Source organism: Neomonachus schauinslandi, chromosome 8 (genome assembly GCF_002201575.2).
Source record: "Neomonachus schauinslandi chromosome 8, ASM220157v2, whole genome shotgun sequence".
In the NCBI taxonomy this organism is placed as follows: Eukaryota; Metazoa; Chordata; class Mammalia; order Carnivora; family Phocidae; genus Neomonachus; species Neomonachus schauinslandi.
The window spans coordinates 53,556,467-53,575,304 of NC_058410.1; the positions used below are offsets into that span (position 1 = coordinate 53,556,467).

The 18,838-nt window shown below is 40.4% G+C and overlaps 1 protein-coding gene across 1 annotated transcript in view; it reads left to right on the forward strand.

Annotated features, from left to right (window-relative positions):
- The window catches only part of PDSS2 (decaprenyl diphosphate synthase subunit 2), a 247,929-nt gene that overhangs the window by 208,140 nt on the left and 20,951 nt on the right, over positions 1–18,838 (forward strand). The window contains exon 7 of the mRNA XM_044917294.1: positions 12,993–13,025. Coding sequence (XP_044773229.1) covers positions 12,993–13,025 — 33 coding nt within the window. The remainder of the gene's footprint in view (positions 1–12,992; positions 13,026–18,838) is intronic.

Consider the following 18,838-nt stretch of genomic DNA (forward strand, 5'->3'; position numbering starts at 1 on the left):
TGTTTGAAGGTAAACAGCAGAACAAACAGCTAAACAGAGGGACACAGAACAGATAGGCTCTGGGGAGTGCTAGGTTGTTTTGTTAGGGTCTGGGGAGTACTAGGTTGTTTTGTTAGAAGTCTTAAAGTTAGCTTTTTCTTTTATTTTTTTTTAAGATTTTATATATTTATTTGAGAGAGCGCAAGCATGAGCAGGGGGAAGGGCAGAAGGAGAAGCAGACTCCTTGCTGAGCAGGGAGCCCGATGTGGGGCTCGATCCCAGGATCCCAGGATCATGACCTGAGCCAAAGGCAGACGCTTAACTGACTGAGCCACCCAGGTGTCCCTTAAAGTTGGCTTTTTAAATACATGTGTTTGCTTTTATTTAAAAACATATAATTTAAAACTGCATATTGTTTGCTGTAGTAATTCCACTTCTAATAATCTATCCTCCAAAAAAGATCAGATGTGAACAAAGACTTACCTATTAAAATATGCACTAAAATAGTAACTCTAAAAGGAAAAAAGTGAAAATTAGTTCATTTAAAAATAGAAAGAAGGGGGCGCCTGGATGGCTCAGTCGGTTAAGCGTGTGCCTTCGGCTCAGGTGGTGATCCTGGAGTCCTGGGATTGAGCCACGGCATCAGGCTCCCTGCTCAGTGGGGAGCCTGCTTCTTCCTCTCCCTCTGCCACTATCCCATTCCTTCTCTCTCTCTCTCTCAAATAAATAAATAAAATCTTAAAAAAAAATAGGAAAAAGGTTAAATGAAGTATGGTACAATGAAATATCATACAACTATTGAATATTGTATTCCTGGGGTGTATTTGTGTGTTTTTTGACAGCTGAACCAAAAATATATATACAGATGGTGTTAGTAGCTCTAATTGGGTTACATTAGAATACATTGCAGATTTACATTTTGGTTGAAAAGATCCAGCTAAATATGTTGAATGGAAGCTACCAACTCTTCCTTGGCTATTTACATATATTCATATATATATGTATCGGAGATGTGAATTTTAAAGAAACTTCACAGGAAAGGGACATATTTAATTTTTAGTTTCTTTTCAAGCATACAAAGTCGTAAATGTAGACAACATGAGAATCCAGGATTTCCTAAACAACTGGTAAAATATTCCCAAATCACTATCTTCAACTTGATTTTAACTTTTCACGGGGATATCTAGTCCAAATAGCCAATGCCTTAGGCAGTAATTCAAATCAAATAGATCTTGTCCAGAGGTCAGTAAACCCAGCTGAGATGTTGTCTGTGAGCAGATGATGTCCTGCCCACCAACCTAGGATCCCTGTGATACTATCTAGATCCTCATCCTTCAGGAAAGACTGGCAGTTTATTGCCCATATCACAGCCCCGCCAGGCCACTGTGGTTTTCTCCAGTAGCTTCAGGCCCTTCTTATATCTTCCTGTCTGAGTCATGAACAGGATCACCATGAAGAGAAGATTCATCCATCTGCAACAAATAAGAACTAGGAAGTTGGTTTTTGTCACACAAGGGGAAACATTCCTCAGGTTAAAGGCTCCTTACTTGAGTTTATTTTAATCTTCTAAATTATAATATTAATGTTTGTATAAAGCTCTAGATGATGATAATGTTGTTCTGTGAATGCCCCCTAGTCAGAGTTAGGGGACACAATTAGCATAATACTCGAGAGGGACATTCTATCCTAAATCTCAAGGAGGTTGCTTGTTAATCCTGAAATTAGTTCTAGTACTCTCTTTCCTGTTTTTCCTGATATTTACCTCCACTGCATTTTTGTGACCCTTTCCTCCCCAGGTGCTGAATTTTATTTCAGGATCTTTAAGGATAACAGTGAATTCACCTTTGAATTACCTATGGCACCTGGCATAGTGACTTACTTGGAATAGTCATCCAGTTAATTTTTGTCAGAAAAGTATGTGTGGTATGGTTTTCACAGAGGTAGGCTGTTGGATGGCAGCTCTGTTTTGTTAAATAGAAAGTCAAGTTGGTATAGCAGAAACGGCCCATAGAGGACCAGGTTTTGGGAGACCTGGATTCTAGTTTGGACTCGGCTGGCATCTGTATAACTTTAATCACAGTCTTTCATGTCCTTGTTATTATTTTCTTTAAAATGATGCTGTTGAACTAGATCATTCTGAGGTCCCTTTCAGCTCTCAAATAAGTCTAAGCAATAGGTCTCTTAGGTAAGAAATGCATTATAAGAAAAATATTAATCTCTATTAGAAGCTTAATCCTAGTTTTGACACTGAGAAATGGAAAAGTCTTGCTCCCAATGTGGAAGTCACCTATGATTTCTTATTATCACATGTAAAATTACTTCCCTGCTCTACTCAGACAGGTTTGTGTCCCATCTACCCTTTCGATTTCCTGCTTGGAGAGAGTGATTAATGCATTACTAGACAGGGAAGGAAAGAGGAGATCACATACCCGTAGTGCCCATTCAACATCCTTGTGAAGCCAGGAAGAAGAAACTTCTGGAATTTTTCATATCAGGCCCTGCTACCTCCTCTTCAACTCCCGAAGTCTTAAGATTAGATAGCTTAGGTAGCTGTCTTCCATCACACCTGTAAGCAGGCAGGTGCACTTGTGTGCTTGTGCACACACACACACACACACACACACACACACACACCCCTTTTGTAAGAGGCAGTTAAGAGCACCAGGCCAGAACTGAAACAGCTGAAAAATATTTGTTGAACAATGTTTCCATACTAAATTCTACCTTAATTTTAAATTTAAATTTGTAGCCGCTGAAAAATAATGATCAGGTAAAAATACTGAGTGAATGGGTGATTCACCCTAGGGAGGTGAAGTCATTACTCAGTTACCATTTTGATTCCTAATAAAAGAAAGTAGAATCCTTCAGAGAACCACAGAGCTCTGACTCTCTCAGGGAGTCCAGAGGCTATTGCAGGTCAGCAAGCTTTATTTTTAATGATCCTTCTAGTTTTCTGCTGCCATTATAAGTCACTGAAGAGATAGGAATTATGATTATATTTTCCTGGCTGTTTCTGAAAGTACTGAAATGTCACTTAGTCTTGTGACATTCTGACACTGTCGTAACCGGCCATAAACTACCTTAAGTGAACTACATTTTACCAGTGCTAAGCTACAACTCACTCATGCCTAGGTATCCTGCTGTTACTTCTTATTCAAAACGTGAAGCAGAGATTGCTGGTCGAGGCTGGTGTACATAAACATAACACATGTATATTCTTAACCAAAAGAATGCACAAAGAGTCTTCATTAATGCTACCTGATATTCTTCTAATTATTTATTTTGCGTTGTTTCAAAAGGAATAATATTGACACCCTCTATCATAGAGGGTGGACAGTGTGGGCATTTGAAGGGACTATATATGAGACCACAAAGACCGAAATGGCTCTAGATATCTCCTAAATTAAAATATTTCTTAAAGTTTTCTGTTATATTTAAGGAAACAAAGTGCTTGACTACAGGAGATAGAGCAGTAAATTGCCTGTAGGTTGTCTGTGGCCTCTTAAAGAGGGGATAAAAGAAACACACAAATACAAGGAATACTGTAATGATGTCATTTAGACAGCACAGAGGAAAGTCAAGAAATGATTTGAGAAATTGGTGATACCTGAGAGGGTCCTTGAAGAAGCAGATCTCGATGGCAAAGATGGGAATGGGAGGCTTCCTAGGCAACAGAAGTCATGAAAAAGGATGCAGATGGGCAAGTGTACTGTATTCAAAGAAATACACGTATTATCGTTTGGATCGAATGTGAAAAATATAGGGCAGTATCGGGACAGGCAGAGAATTGCTCTGAAATAGTACATAATGCCTATGTTTAAAGACTTTGGTTCAAACAAAAACATGTACATGAATGTTCAGAAGAACAACGTTTACAAGAGCCAAGAAGTGGAAACAACCCAACGTCCATCAAATGATGAATGGATAAACAAAATATAGTATGTCCATACAATGGAATATTATCCAGATGTAAAAAGGAATGAAGTATTGATACGTGCTACAGTATGACAAAAATGTTCTGGAACTAGATAGTGTTGATGGTTGCACAACATTCTGAATGTACTCAGTGCCCCTGAATTATACTCTTTAAAATAGTAAGACTCTGGATGTTTGCTTGCAGAAAACGAACTTGATTCAGGTCAGGGAGCAGACACTGAAAGTCTTTGAACCGGGTAATGCCAAGGTCTGAAATGTGTTTTAGAGAGCTATGTCTGGCTACATCCTAAAGGACAAAGGAACAAGGAAATAGTAGAAAGAAGGAGATCGGTTAGGAAGTTTTGGGGAACCTGTTGATAAGTTTGGGAGAAAAGTACCGATCAGAGTGTTGGTGACAAGAAGGCAGTTAGGTGTAAAACTCACTTCAGAGAGGGGCGCTTGGCTGGCTCAGTTGGTAGAGCATGCGACTCTTGATCTTGGGGTCGTGAGTTCAAGTCCTACCTTGGGTGTAGAGATTACTTAAAATCTTTGGGGGCAAAAAAAATGCATTTCAGGGAGAAAATGTACAGGGCCTGAAAATTGGTATGATAGGGAGAAGCTGGTAGGTGTGTACTGGGGAAGGGCAGGCAGAGGCCAAAACCAGGATTTTGAATTTGGATTACAGGAACAATCGTGCCATTAATAGAAATAGAAAAGTTAAGTGGAAAAACTAGTATAAGTTTGGTTTTTGACATCGTGAGCTTGAGGTGCACCATCAAGGTTGGTGGCCATCACATTGGAACCTGGCCACTGGAGGAAACAACTCAATTCCATGTTCAGCCTGATTTCCTTGCTCATGGCCTTTCTGCAATCTGGGTAGATTCTGTCTGTGTTTGAAATTTTAAATTTCATGTCTCTTCCAGATTCCAAGAAAGCACAGCAAGAAAAAAAGGTTTGCAAAAGGATGACAAGACTTCTGAATAAAGAAAAATGTATTATGTAGATAACACAAGCCCTTCCTCTTTTTTTATTTTTTTATTTTGTAAAGGTTTTATTTGTTATTTTGAGAAAGTGTGTGAGCAAGGAGAGGGGCAGAGAGAGAGAGAGAGGGAGAGAGAGAATCTCAAGCAAACTCCACACTGAGCACCAAGCTCAGCTTGGGGCTCGATCCCACAACCGTGAGATCATGACATGAGCCGAGATCAAGAGTCGGATGCTTACCGTCTGAGCCACCCAGTCGCCCCTATCCTCCTCTTTTTTATAATTGGACACCATGACCTTCTGTGCACCTGTCTGTTGCTTCCTCTTTTCCCGGTTAGCCAGAGGAAGAGAATACAAAAAAGCTAATCCTTGAACATTCACATTTCCCTCCAAAGATTAGCTTTCCCAGGTGAAAACAAAAGTAACATCAGGTTCCCGAGAAGTCCAGTTCTAAATGGTGTTGACTTCCTTGCAGATGCCTTCTGTGCTATCTTACTAATGGGCAAGAATGATCAGGATCACAAAGAAGCCTGCCCTGTTCCTTTCTATTCTGATACCTTTCCCGCTTTGTAACTGGAAAGCTGGGTTGGTACAAGGCCTGCTTCTCCTACCAAACCAAAATTCAACTGCTTAAACTTTGGGGCTAGCAGATCTAATAGATTCTGATTTGTAAGCTTTTTTTTTTTTTTAATTTTTTAAAAGATTTATTAGAGAGAGCACAAGCAGGAAAGGGGGCAGTGGAAGAGGGAGAAGCAGATTCCCCGCTGAGCAGGGAGTCCAACACAGGGCTCCATCCCAGGACTCTGGGATCATGAACTGAGCTGAAGGCAGACACTTAACCAACTGAGCCACCCAGGTGCCCCTGATTTGTAAGCTTTCTAAATCCTCATACACTACCCAAACCATTCTAGGATGAGGATGGAGGTCCTACCCTTCCTCCCTTCCTCTGTTCCCATATAAACCTTTTCATTCATGTATAAATTAAACTCCACCTCTTCATACCAATACAAATGCACAGAGAATTTATTTTCAGTAACACCTGTCTTCTCTAAAGGAGCCAGTGATATTCCTGCAAAAGACCTTTTTTTAAATTTTTTAATTTAATTTTATCTTATTTATTTATTTTTTTATTATTATGTTATGTTAATCACCATACATTACATCATTAATTTTTGATGTAGTGTTCCATTATTCATTGTTTGCGTATAACACCCAGTGCTCCATGCAGAATGTGCCCTCCTCAATACCCATCACCAGGCTAACCCATCCCCCACCCCCCTCCCCTCTAGAACCCTCAGTTTGTTTCTCAGAGTCCATAGTCTCTCATGGTTCATCTCCCACTCCGATTTCCGCCCCTTCATTCTTCCCTTCCTGCTATCTTCTTCTTTTTTTTTTTTTAGCATATAATGTATTGACCTTTAAAGTGTCATTGTTTTTGCAGCCACCAAAGTAATCTTTTACTCAAACAAGGATTATTAATGGATGATGGGTTAAGACAATTGGATGAATGGTTAGAAGGGAACCAAATAGTCACATGGATTCAAAGCGTCCCACAGATTACTTATTAAATACAAAGGGAAGCAGTGAACAAACTTAGTTTTACCAATAATGAGACAAACATATTGTATGACTCCTGATGTAATGAAGAAGTATACAGCATCATGTATGTAGTTACTTGCCAAAAAAAAAGTTTTCGTTTAATCTAATCATGAGAAAACACTCAGACAAATCCAGGATAAGGGACATTCCCCAAGGCAGTTGACCTGGACTCTTAAAAAATGCTAGTATTATGAAAGACAGAAAAGGTATTGTGTAGGGACTCTTGTAGATTAGAAGAGATTTAAAAGCCATGACATCCAAAGAGAATGTATGATTTCTAATTTGATCTTGGATCGGGATAAAAACAGCTCTGAACGACACTATTGATTGAACTGGAAACATTTGAATACAGACTTCTTAGACATTATAGGAAGCGTTAAACTTGCTGGATGTGATAATGGGTTTGTGGTTATGCAGGAGAACATCGTTGTTCTTAGGAGATAAATGCTGAAGTATTCAGGGATGAGACACGATGTCTACAGCTTCCTCTCAGATAAGCAGCAAATGATCATCTAAAGAGAAAGCAAAGATGACAAAATATTAGCAATTGGTTAATGTGGGTGGAGGGCAAATGGGTGTCCATGATGTTCTCTCCTCAAACTAAAAAGTTTGAAGAGGAAAAAAAATAAAAGTTTGAGGAGAAAGGTAGTTTTCCTTAAAATTTTAAAAAGAGAATCTCTCTTTAAAAATGACTGTTATTCCCAAATATAGCTACTAGCATTTGGGAAGAATAACATGATAAGTAGAGATGATCCATCTCTAGCAATTTCTGGACTCCCTGCTGTGGAATATTAGTTTTCTATTTTTAGAAAAAGGTTTCTCCATATCCAGCCTTCAAGTCCAGATAGTAGTAGTTGAAAATTGGGAACAGTTCATTTATGTCATCCAATCCTTCTTTGTTACCTGACTTACAAGAAAGCATTTGTTTCTTAAAAGACCGTATTGTACATCCATTACTTACCAACAGGGAATCTGCCTTTGGTCCGCTGAGACTGGTATATAAACCTTTGGAATTAATCCCTCTGTGCATCCTCTCTCTCAGAATGCTGGCTTTTTTTTTTTTTTTTTTGCTTTTTTACAAAAATTTTTTTTTTAATTTTTCCCTTTTTTTTTTTTGGGGGGCCTTTGGTTTTTTTGGCACTTGCACACTTTTTTTTTTTTTTTCTCTTTTTTTTTTTTTTTTTTTTTAAGATAAAACAAGGTTCAAACCACACATTCTCTGTGAACTGCTAAAGACTGGGAAAAATTACTTTCTTTTCTCCTGACCTGGATTGACAAGAAGCACACCTACAGGAGGCAAAAAGATGAGTGAATCCCTTTTAAAGACCCTAGTAATGAAGCCCATGGGGAATTGTCGTGTATGGAAGAATTTACAGTGGCTTCTGGAGATGAACAGTGTGGCAGGAAGAGGTTCGGGACTGCTGGCTGTTGAAATACAGTCTGGATTTATTTTATATCAGCCTATTTTGGGCTCCAGTGAGAAAGTTATTTTATATCTTGCTCTGCTAGAAATATACATGATAAGTGGCAGATGTCAGAAAAAGGGGGGAAAGTCATAACACTCCATTCTCCTTGAGACTTAAGGAGTTTATATAGTTGTTCTCATTTAGCCTTTGAAGTAAACCCTGATGCATACAGAAGAATAAATTGAAAAGAACATTAGACACAGTCTAAACCAGTGATCTTCAAATGAGTCAGAAACTCAGGGCGAGGGTACTGCGTTTTTAACAAACTATCTAGGTGATTCCGATAGCCAGTCCAGCATTTGTGAGAGCCCAACATTTGGGAACATAGGGTCTAGTAAATACTCTTATTTTACAGATAAGAAAATGAAGATGCACAGAAAATTTTTTAAATTGTTGGAGGTATTAATGTATTATGGGCTAGAAACCATATTTTCTGACACCCAGCATATCACATCTTCCCAGGAGGTCACAGTGCTTATTGGAGTGGTCACCATCAAGATATTAGCCACTTGCTTTCCTCCATAGACAAGGTGTCCTTAGCACCCTAAGCTTTGAGTTGTGGCTCTTGAAATGTCCTGAGGTGTCTGTTCCGGGCTCTTTCTACTTCAACACACTGCTTTCAAGGTTGAGGCACTTAATTAAACTAAACTGCTGTGTCTATGAGAAGGCTACTAGATCACTCTTCTCTATTCTATCTTTTTGTTGTTTGATTTTCATGAATTCTTTGAATTTATATTCCATAGATTTCCATCCTTAGCCTACTTATAAACAGCAGTTGGGCAGTAAAGTGAACATATGGTATTGTTCAATACAGGTAAAAATGATTTGTCAAATATCAGCTAATGGTTCCACATTAACTACATCCTGGCACTCTGAATCTAAACACCCAACTTTCCTAGAACTAGGAGTGAGTATGATGAACTTTGCTTCATAAGTTTCCTGAATAGATAGGACATAACCAACATATATAAAGAAAAAGCACTTACCCATCTATGCGTTCATTCCCCAGATATTATTGGCCATGTGCTCTATACTAATCCTGATCTAGACATGGAATACAGTTGTGAGCAGGAGAGAAAGTTGGTCTATTCTCATAGAGCCTAAGTCCTAGAGGGAGATTGTATGTGAAGCCCATTTAAACAAGGCTGTGCAACCCCTAGAATATAAGCTTCATGAGGGCGGAGATTTTTATCTGTTCTGTTCATGGCTCCTTCTCCAGTGCCTAGGCAGTACCTGACACGTGGGAGGTGCCTGGTGAATTTAGTGAATGAACAATCATCCGATCAAACAGAAACTATGGCCCCTCCCAAATTAACTGTTTCACAAAAAGAAATAGAATAAGTAATGTTTAATGAGAAGTATTATTTATAGAGGGGATTAAATCATCATTTCCATTGGTTTCTACTGTGCTGTATTTTTATAACCTCTAAAAGCCTTTTGTGAAAAAAATTTTGCATCCGAATGTGTATACTCTTAGGCGTGTAGATGACCTATGTAGATATCAACACACATGGCTGGAAATACATACATATTATATACCTATAAAGATTTAAATAGTCATAATATTTGTTTTATAAAATAACTCATACTTTTAGGTACAAGCTAAAGCAGTCAAGGATGAAATGGTTTCACAGAACTAGGATGTTTGTTGTGATAAAATAAAAAGGACATTTAGGAGAGCTGCGTTATCAACAGCTGACGTCTGTTCAGGTTGTAAGGGCTGTGGTGGTCGTCATTTTATGGAGGCTTCTAATCTCTCAGCTTTCAAAACATTGAAGAGCTGATGCTGAACAGATGTGGATTCCATACATGGTGATTCTCTGCCACCGTCTCCAACAAAGTCTATCTCTACTGGTTGAAAGGGTGGTAACCAAGCTAGCAATACAAAATAAAATGAGAGAGTTTGAAAATAGCTTGTGATTGATAAAGCACAAGTACCTCAAAATAATAGAATTCTCTAAGATAATTAGTTTATAATCCAAGTAGGGAAAATTGGTTTTATAAAAATTTCTGATAGGACCACTCTAATGTTCTTATCTATGAACAACATTACATTCCTTCTTCCTACCTGAGGAAACAGCTGTTGGGATTTTGTTTTTGTTTTTGTTTTTGTTTTTATGAGACAAACTGGAAACTGACCTAATAACCTCCAAAAGGAAAAGTCTACCCTAAGTCATTGTAAATTATATCATTTCTCCCTCTCTCCTTACCTTGCAATCTCAAGATACAAAAGCTCCTCAACTTCCTAGCCTTCAACAAATACCACTTTCAACACTTTTAACATACCTTTTCTGTTAAACACTGAAAGATAAGAATGTTGAAAGATGCTGAATGTTGAGCTGGTTAGAACAGGAACAGAATTGAAAGTAGTGAGGAAATGGCAAATTTGTTGTGGAAATGAGTTGTTTGACAGGAACAATTCTGTAGAGCTCCCAGTTTGTGCATCATTTGAAAAGTCCTGTGCTGGAGCAATCCATACTAATCAGCAAGAGACAAGAGAAAGGATGAACAATTGAAAAGGTGGGAAGCTTGTGACCACAGGATCAACCTCAATGTCAGCTATCTCTTAACCTAAAATGAATTTAAGAGACAGCTGGGAGTTTGAGAACTCAAAGACGAAGCAAATTGTGAAATGCTGTTGCTAAAATTTTGGTCACAAGCCATGGATTATTACTTGGATCAAAGCCAGTTCCTGTTTGCGTACTGACAAAGTTTAGTAGCTAGGTCATGAGTACATCTATACAGACATGCTCAAGGGCTCCCTATGAACTGCAGATATTATAGTGGAGAAAGAGGGATTTTCAGTGTAGACAAAACTATTTTGGGAGAAGATGTCCACAGACACACAAGTCAATATAAAATATCTGAGCAGAGAGAAGAAGAAGCCTAGTTTTTACATTTCTGCAAGAACTGACTCCTATTCCTTGTGGCATAATGCATCTCAGGATTAAGTTCAAACTCTTCGTAGTTCACTGAAAATCTAGATCCCTAAAAAATTTGAAGAGCAGATTGAAAACTCCAAATTCTTTGTTATATTACATTGGTTGCAGAAGCCTTTTGTGTCATAGAAAACATTCAAGTCACAATTTTAACTTAGAGTGGTTTGTGATGGTGCTAATACCTGAGCAGTGTCTTCTAAGTTAACTTATTATGAAAATAAGAAAAACAAAATGCAGGCATCTTTGTATAAATTTTTTAAAAGATTATAAAGAAGCAAGAAGAGTCAGGACCAATGTTACATAAACATCTTTTCTCTCAAGTAGTAATTTGACTTAGGAACAAAATGGTCTCAAGACCTAACCTATTTGCAAATTGAACAGTTCTTACTCTGTGCAGAGGTAGCAGGAGTTTTATTCTGAAGTCTACAAAAATGAGCTGATATATCAACAAAGATTAATACATTGATTGTCTCTATCATGTTGAGATATTATATATAATACATTTGAGTATATGTGTTAATTTTAAATTTTTAATAACTAAAATATTTTAAATAAAGTCTGACCCCATATAGAATGTCTTTTTTTTTTTTTTTTAAGATTTATTTTATTTTAGAGAGAGAGAAAGTGCCAGGGGCAGGGGGGGCACGCAGAAGGAGAGAGAGAATCCCAAACACACTCCATGCTGAGCGTGGAGCCCTGTGTGGGGCTCACTCGATCTCACAGCCCCGAAATCATGACCTGAGCTGAAATCAGAGTCAGATGATTAACTAACTGAGCCACCCAGGCACCCCTAGTATGTTGTTTTCAATTCCACCTTTCTATCATCCCTGGTGGGGTGGGGAGTGGAGGTGGGGGTCTTTCAACATAATACAACATAGTAAAAATTACGCCAAAGGAAGTGGAAGAGACCCTGGCCCCATAGATTACTTACTGTTTATACAGGAGGAAACATGTCGCTACAGTGGAACCATCTGATAGTCACCACCTTAACCAAGTGATCAAATTTATAGCACTACTAAGAGCGGGGACAGCCTGACATTTTGTGCCTCCTGAATTGATACAAAATTAAGTATGTAATATTTTGTATAAAGTACTCATGGCAGAAACGTTTAAGCAAGCTTTTTCAGACCCAACTTTCAGTTTGCAAGCAAAACAGGGACACGTTAAATGACACAGTGAAAAAATAATATGACAAATCAAAAAGTTAATGATTTTCAGAGTGCCTGGCTGGCTCAGCCAGTCGAGCATGCAACTCTTTTTTTTTTTTTTTTAAAGATTTTATTTATTTATTTGAGAGAGAGAGAATGAGAGAGAGCACATGAGAGGGGGAGGGTCAGAGGGAGAAGCAGACTCCCTGCCGAGCAGGGAGCCCGATGTGGGACTCGATCCAGGGACTCCAGGATCATGACCTGAGCCGAAGGCAGTCGCTTAACCAACTGAGCCACCCAGGCGCCCGAGCATGCAACTCTTGATCACGGGGTTGTAGGTCTGAGCCCCACATTGGGTGTAGACATTACTTAAAAATAAAATCTAAAAAAAAAAAAGTCAATGATTTTCATGAAAAAGTTAATGGTTTTTATTTTTACTTCTTGAAAAATGGGGAGGATCTAGTCAAGATTTAAGACTAACCAGAGATACAAAAACCATGTGCAATGTGTGAATCTTGATTAATTCTGATTGGGGGGGGAAGCTATAAAAGATACTTTTGGGACAATAGGAGAAATTTGAATATGGATTGTATGTTAGATAATATGGAATTATTGTTGGTTTGTAACATTCGATAGCAGTCATGTGGTTATGTATGAGACATTCTGTGCTTATAAAACGTGCTGAAGCTTGGCGGGGTGAAGAGTCATGATGTATGGCATTGTCATGTCTAGATAGAATGTATACGTGTGCTCAGTATCCTGTCCTTTCAACTTTTCAGTGTATTTAAAAGTGTTATATGTATATAGTTGTATAGAGATACAACTCTGTAGATGTATAAAGAGATACATGGTAGGGGACCAAGGGAGAGAGTGTTGACCTTTGTTCTTGGAGAAGTACAAGTTATAGAAGCACTAAATAATTTTTGAAGAACTAACAAATTAATTTCCCCTTCTTTCTACTTTAGGCTCAAGAAAAAGGAAGATTAGACTATGCTAAGGTAAGTAGATTTTATATATACTATACAGTTTTATACATTTCAGTTTGGTGTGTGGTTTTTATTTACATTTGAAAGGTCAAAAGAGAATCATCCCTTTCAAAGTTGGGGGACACTCCCTGTTAAGTAACAGGCATTAGCAGGTAAGTGTACTTACTGAGTGCCTAGTTCATCCCAAACACTGTTAGGTGTTGAGACTACAACAGTAATCCAGATGAAGGGTTTTCTTTTGGGACATTTACAGTCCAGTGTGGGAGATAGATAACTAATACACAACTAAATGGATACATCATATAAAGTCATGTGGTGGTAAGTGCCATGAGGAAAAATAAACTGGGTAAGATCACTCACCGTTGCTAGAAAGATGCCTTTGGCATCTTTGGCTTTTAGCGCCATTAGATAACACGTGAGAAGCACCACACAGAGCCGACTTAGACTCCTAAAAGTAGTAGTTTTCACATCATCTGTGGAGCTTTTGAAAACACACATGCCTAGGTGCAGCATCACACCCTCTTTCACCAAGATCAAAATCCCCTGGTGGGGAGAGCAGGGCAGGAGCAGGAAGGAAGTATTTGAAAAAAGGCTCCACAGATAATTCCGACACACAGCCTTGTTTAAAAACTGCTGTGAGAGTTCAGATTGCAGTGCACCAGTGCAAGCCTCTGAACACACTTCGGTCACATTCTTTGCTCCCCCCCAGGAGAAATGGAACATTGTAGCAGGTGCATGGGCTGCATATAGCTACTTGGCTAAAGGAAAGCGCTAACCATCTGGTTTATGCAGCAATCAGGACTATCCCGGGTATGAGCACACCTGCACTCCAAAGACAAGGAGGAGGAAATACAAGCTGTAAGGGCTCTGCTCGCAGTGGGACAACTGAAACCCAAGATGATCTCTCAGGGCTGATCTGGAACCTTGTGCTCTCCTGACAGTCCCTGGGGGGGTACACCCATGGCTCCATGCATTTTCTCTCTTTTCCTTGACTGAGATGCAGTTCCTCCTTCTCTCTGTCTCACAAACTTTTGCTTCCTTTCAGAAAAACTAGATAAGAGCACCTCTAAACTGAGGGCCTCCATATGCATCACTCTTCTTAGATGTCTACTTGACCCTATGTACCCAAACTCGGGCTGTGGACATATCCTCCTGGGTCGCCCACAGGCATCTTAAACTGAACTCACCATCTTGTCTGACATCCCTGGTCTTTTTTTTTAAGCTTTATTTATTTAAGTAGCCCCTACACCCAATGTGGGGTTCAAACTTACGACCTCAAGATCAAAAGTTGCATGCTTTTGTAACTGAGCCAGTCAGGCACCCCTAAATAGACCTTATTTTTTAAAGAAGTTTTAGGTTCACAGGAAGATTGGGCAAAAGTATCAAGAGTTACCATATCCCCTGACCCTACGCACACGCAGCCTCCCCTACTATCAGTAATCTGCAGGAGAGTGATATATTTGTTACAGTCAGAGAAACTACATGGACATATCATCAGTACCCAAAGTCCATGGTTTACATCCGTGTCCACTCATGTTGTATTTCTTGTCCTTTTAACTTATTCTCTCTCCTGTCATCCCCCCAGTCAACCCTGTGAGAATCTTAGAAGTCACCCTTGACAGTTCCTACTCCCTCACCCCCAGGTTCTTTACCAAGTCATGCCATTTTGGTATCCTACGTTTTCTTAAATCCAGCCCCTCCTCTTGATCTGTCTTCCATTACTTACATTGAATTTCTTCACCTGACCACTGGAAAGCCTACTGACTGGTCTTCCTAACTTTGTCATCACAAGTCCATTACCAACTGGAATGTCTAAATCATAAACCTGACAGTTTCAGACTCCAGCTTAAAACCTGCCATTGGCTCATGTCATTTATAAGACAAATTCAAAGCTTGCTAGATGATTTCACCCCCTAGAGGGACTCTCCAGCATCATCTCTTCCTACCCTGTGTTCCAGCAGCACCAGATCACACAAAACGTACTGTGTCTGTTTTCCAGGCCTTGGCTCATGCTGTCCCCTCTGCTTGAAATGCCCTTCCCCCTTTATCAGCTACCCCTGTTCTTTCTGTAAGGCTCCAGTTAGGACCATCTCCTACAGGTGGTCCTCCCTGGTTCCCCAGGCTGGATTAAGTGCTTTCCTTCATTCTTTTTTTTTAAAGATTTTATTTATTTTTTTGACAGAGAGAGACACAGTCAGAGAGGGAACACAAGCAGGGGGAGTGGGAGAGGGAGAAGCAGGCTTCCCGCGGAGCAAGGAGCCCGATGCGGGGCTCGATCCCAGGACCCCGGGATCATGACCTGAGCCGAAGGCAGACGCTTAACCGACTGAGCCACTCAGGCGCCCCAGCTTTCCTTCATTCTTTAATACTTCGTGCATCTCTCAGTCATTGTACTTACTCTGTAATATAATGCCCCATTTATGGGACAGACTATACACTGTGAGCTCTTTGAGGGCAGGGACATTGTCTTATTTGTCTTTGTATACTCAGTGGTTAACACGGTGTTTGGCACATGGTAAATGGTGAGTGACTGAATGAGGGAGGAAGGTAGGGAGGGAGTGGATGAATGTAGAAAATAGAAGAGTAAGAAATGAGTAAGAAAAGAGAAGACACATGAAGTTAGTTTCAGGAGTAGGGTTTTTTATCTCAATCAGAGAGGAAAGATGCTTTTGATACACGTTGCAGATATCAACAGGGTTAAAAAAATTGTTTGGGAAGGCTGTAGTATACTAGCTTGGAGATAAAGGCTGGGATTTCACTGTGTGGTAGTAAAGGAAAACTAACAAAAAGAGTCAGGGAAAAGTCAACACAATTTGGCAATAGAGTGACTATTGGTCATTGATGTTTATTCATGACTCAGAGAACTCCTTCAGGGTTTTTTATCGCAGAGGCACATGACAGTTGAAGATGTTAAGAGAAAGGATAAAACATGATGCACAGATAGAACACCCCTGGGCGAAGCAGTGGCTTGGCCACCAACTCACTGCAAAATCTAGTATCACTTACCCTCTCTGGTCTTCCTTCGGGTTGCTTCATATACAACGAGCAGTTTCGAAGAGTGCTAGTCAATTCTTTGGACCCATTCCACATTCGAGAGAAGACGTTCTTCTTGAGGGGTGGGGGGCATTCTTACCTTGTACACCTGAGGTCCAGATTCATCCCTTCATCCACTCTATCCACCCAGCCCCTGTGCATGGAACAGTTAGTATGTGCAAGGCACTGTGCTAGTGCTGCCTGTCACCGTGAGCAAGACTGATGTAGGCCTTGCCACCACATGCTTCCTTGACTCAGACCTGCTTGTCTAAAGTAGCCACTGCCCGGGGCGCCTGGGTGGCTCAGTCAGTTAAGCGTCTGCCTTCGGCTCAGGTCGTGGTCCCGGGGTCCTGGGATCGAGCCCCGCGTCGGGCTCCCTGCTCTGCGGGGAGTCTGCTTCTCCCTCTCCCTCTGCCTCTCCCCCCAACTCGTTTTCTCACTCACTCTGTGTGCCCTCTCTCCCTCAAATAAATAATCTTTAATAAATAATAATAAAGTAGCTACCCCCCCTTTGCTCTATTTTTTCTTAACATTTATAATAATGTAGAATGATCATTTTCATTGAGTTGCTTGTTCCTGCTTTTTCTCTTTCACTGAAACGTAAGAGCTCCACAGGCAGGGCCTCGTACATGGTCACATCATCTGTACCCAGCACAGGCGTCTATGTAGGAGGCTTAGTGCATGCATGCATTTGAGTTGCACTAGTGTTATTCTAGAAGTGTGGGAGGTTCTGGGAGGTCTGGAGTGGAGTATTGTAGACTTCAATGAACCACTTTAAGAATATGTTGACTATATAGCACAATCCATCTCAATGGTTAATAGCCCTAAGGTTGCCTTCCCAAGTGCCTAGTGACAGTATTTCTCATGCCAGTAAACAGAACCTACCCCTCTGGAATATGTGGTACAGTTCTGACACTTAAGGGCCATCACTTGATCTAGGCAATTAATCTAAACTTATCATCCTTACACAGACCTAAACCCAAGTAACATGGGGAAAAAAAGATTATATCCATCTCTTCTAGGTATGGGGGAGATGTCTGCAGGGTCCAGTTTATGATACTGTCTCCCGTGCAGTGTACCGTGGGCCCATAGTAATACCTATCATGACCCCAGGTCTCTTCCTCTCTGTTTGGCATGATCATGGTGCTCGTGCTGACTGATGCAGGCCCCATGCTTAGTAGCTCAGGGCCACCCTTGTGGGATTATCTGTAAAAGGACATTTAAAAAAACTCAGCAGCCATTTCTGGAGATCATCATGAAATGTATTCGTGGCTGGAAATTTTGTTACTTCCAAGTGATTGAGTATTTACCCAAAAGCCAAATTTTATCTGAAAAAATCCGATTCTGAGGACCATAGGAAATTATTTTGGCCATGTGCTCTGTGGCCTCACCTGCCATCTCTCAAATTCTGTTGGTCTCAGCAGGGCGAGGAAGTCAAGAAAGAGGGGGAAGAGGTGGTAACTTCAAAATCAGTCTTGGCCGGATCTTGAGACTCACTTTCCGCAAAACAGTGGTCTGTACTCAAACACTCAGATAAGAAATGGAATTACCTTTTTTTTTTTTTTTTAGATGAAGTGCTCCATGATTCATTGTTTGTGCATAACACCCAGTGCTCCATGCAGAATGTGCCCTCCTCAATACCAACCACCAGGCTAACCCATCCTCCCACCCTGGAATTACTTTTTAATTGAGTTCTTGTTGCAATCGAGTCTGGATATGAATGCTTTACACCGCCACAGTGCCTTTCATCTTAAGACATCAAAGCACTCGACAGCTATTAATTCATTACGTCTCTCCCACCTCTGTCAGGTGGTTAACGCACTCATGGGAGCACTCTACCTATCGCGGAAACTCATCCACCTGGAGTCTGGGCGAGGACAGGGGCTGTGTCACTGTAAGGCGATTCCACCCAGTAGCTTTTAGAATAGAAAAACGAGGAACGTCTTACTTACCTAGTTAAAACTGCGGAAGTCTTAGTAGACAGAATACAGTTACCAGAAGTGAACTGTGACCCGGAAAGCTGGTGCTAACACTTTGGCTCATATGCACAATACGATGGGGATCTTAATTACAGTGACTGGTCTGCAGCCCCGGGTGTGTATCTCTCAGACTCTAGTCCATGCTCCCCGGGCTTCTGGCCCCACGGTTAAGCACGGCTGATTCAGGGCAGTGCTAGAGGGAAGAGTGCCACCTATTGAATTACAGGAATTCATGGGCTTGTTGGGACTGGTGGAGAAGTTTCTCAGACCACACTCATGCTTGGTTTGCTATGGTAACATATATATGTCTGAAAGAAAACGAATATGTTGACTACTCTCGCTCAGAAAAACACGTACAAACGTCTGTGTATTTTCCCCAGCTGGAGCTGAGCGTATGCCTGCAGTTAGCCCTCCTGTCTCTCTGCTGCTCAAAGACTGAGGCAGATGGTATTTTTACCACTTCAGGCAAAACATGGCACCTATGGTTCGGCTTTCTACGATTTTAATTTTTTAACACTTCCAAAATGGCTTGCCCAAATAGCTCCAGCGTAAAGATGCAGACTTCTTCCCCAATTTCTTTTTAATAATTGCTTCAGATACCCAGATATGAATAAAGAGCACTTGGTCAAAACCAAACTCCGTCAAGCGCTCATTCCCGCTCATTCTTTCACAAGTACTCCGGACCAGGCCTTAACGGGGCTTCTTTGACCTTCATGCTAATTTTGACACAAAGACTCTAAATGGTTTACAAGGGCTTTCTTTACAGTCCTCTCTAGTCTTTCCTGTGCAGTTCATAATAATTTTCCCCATGAC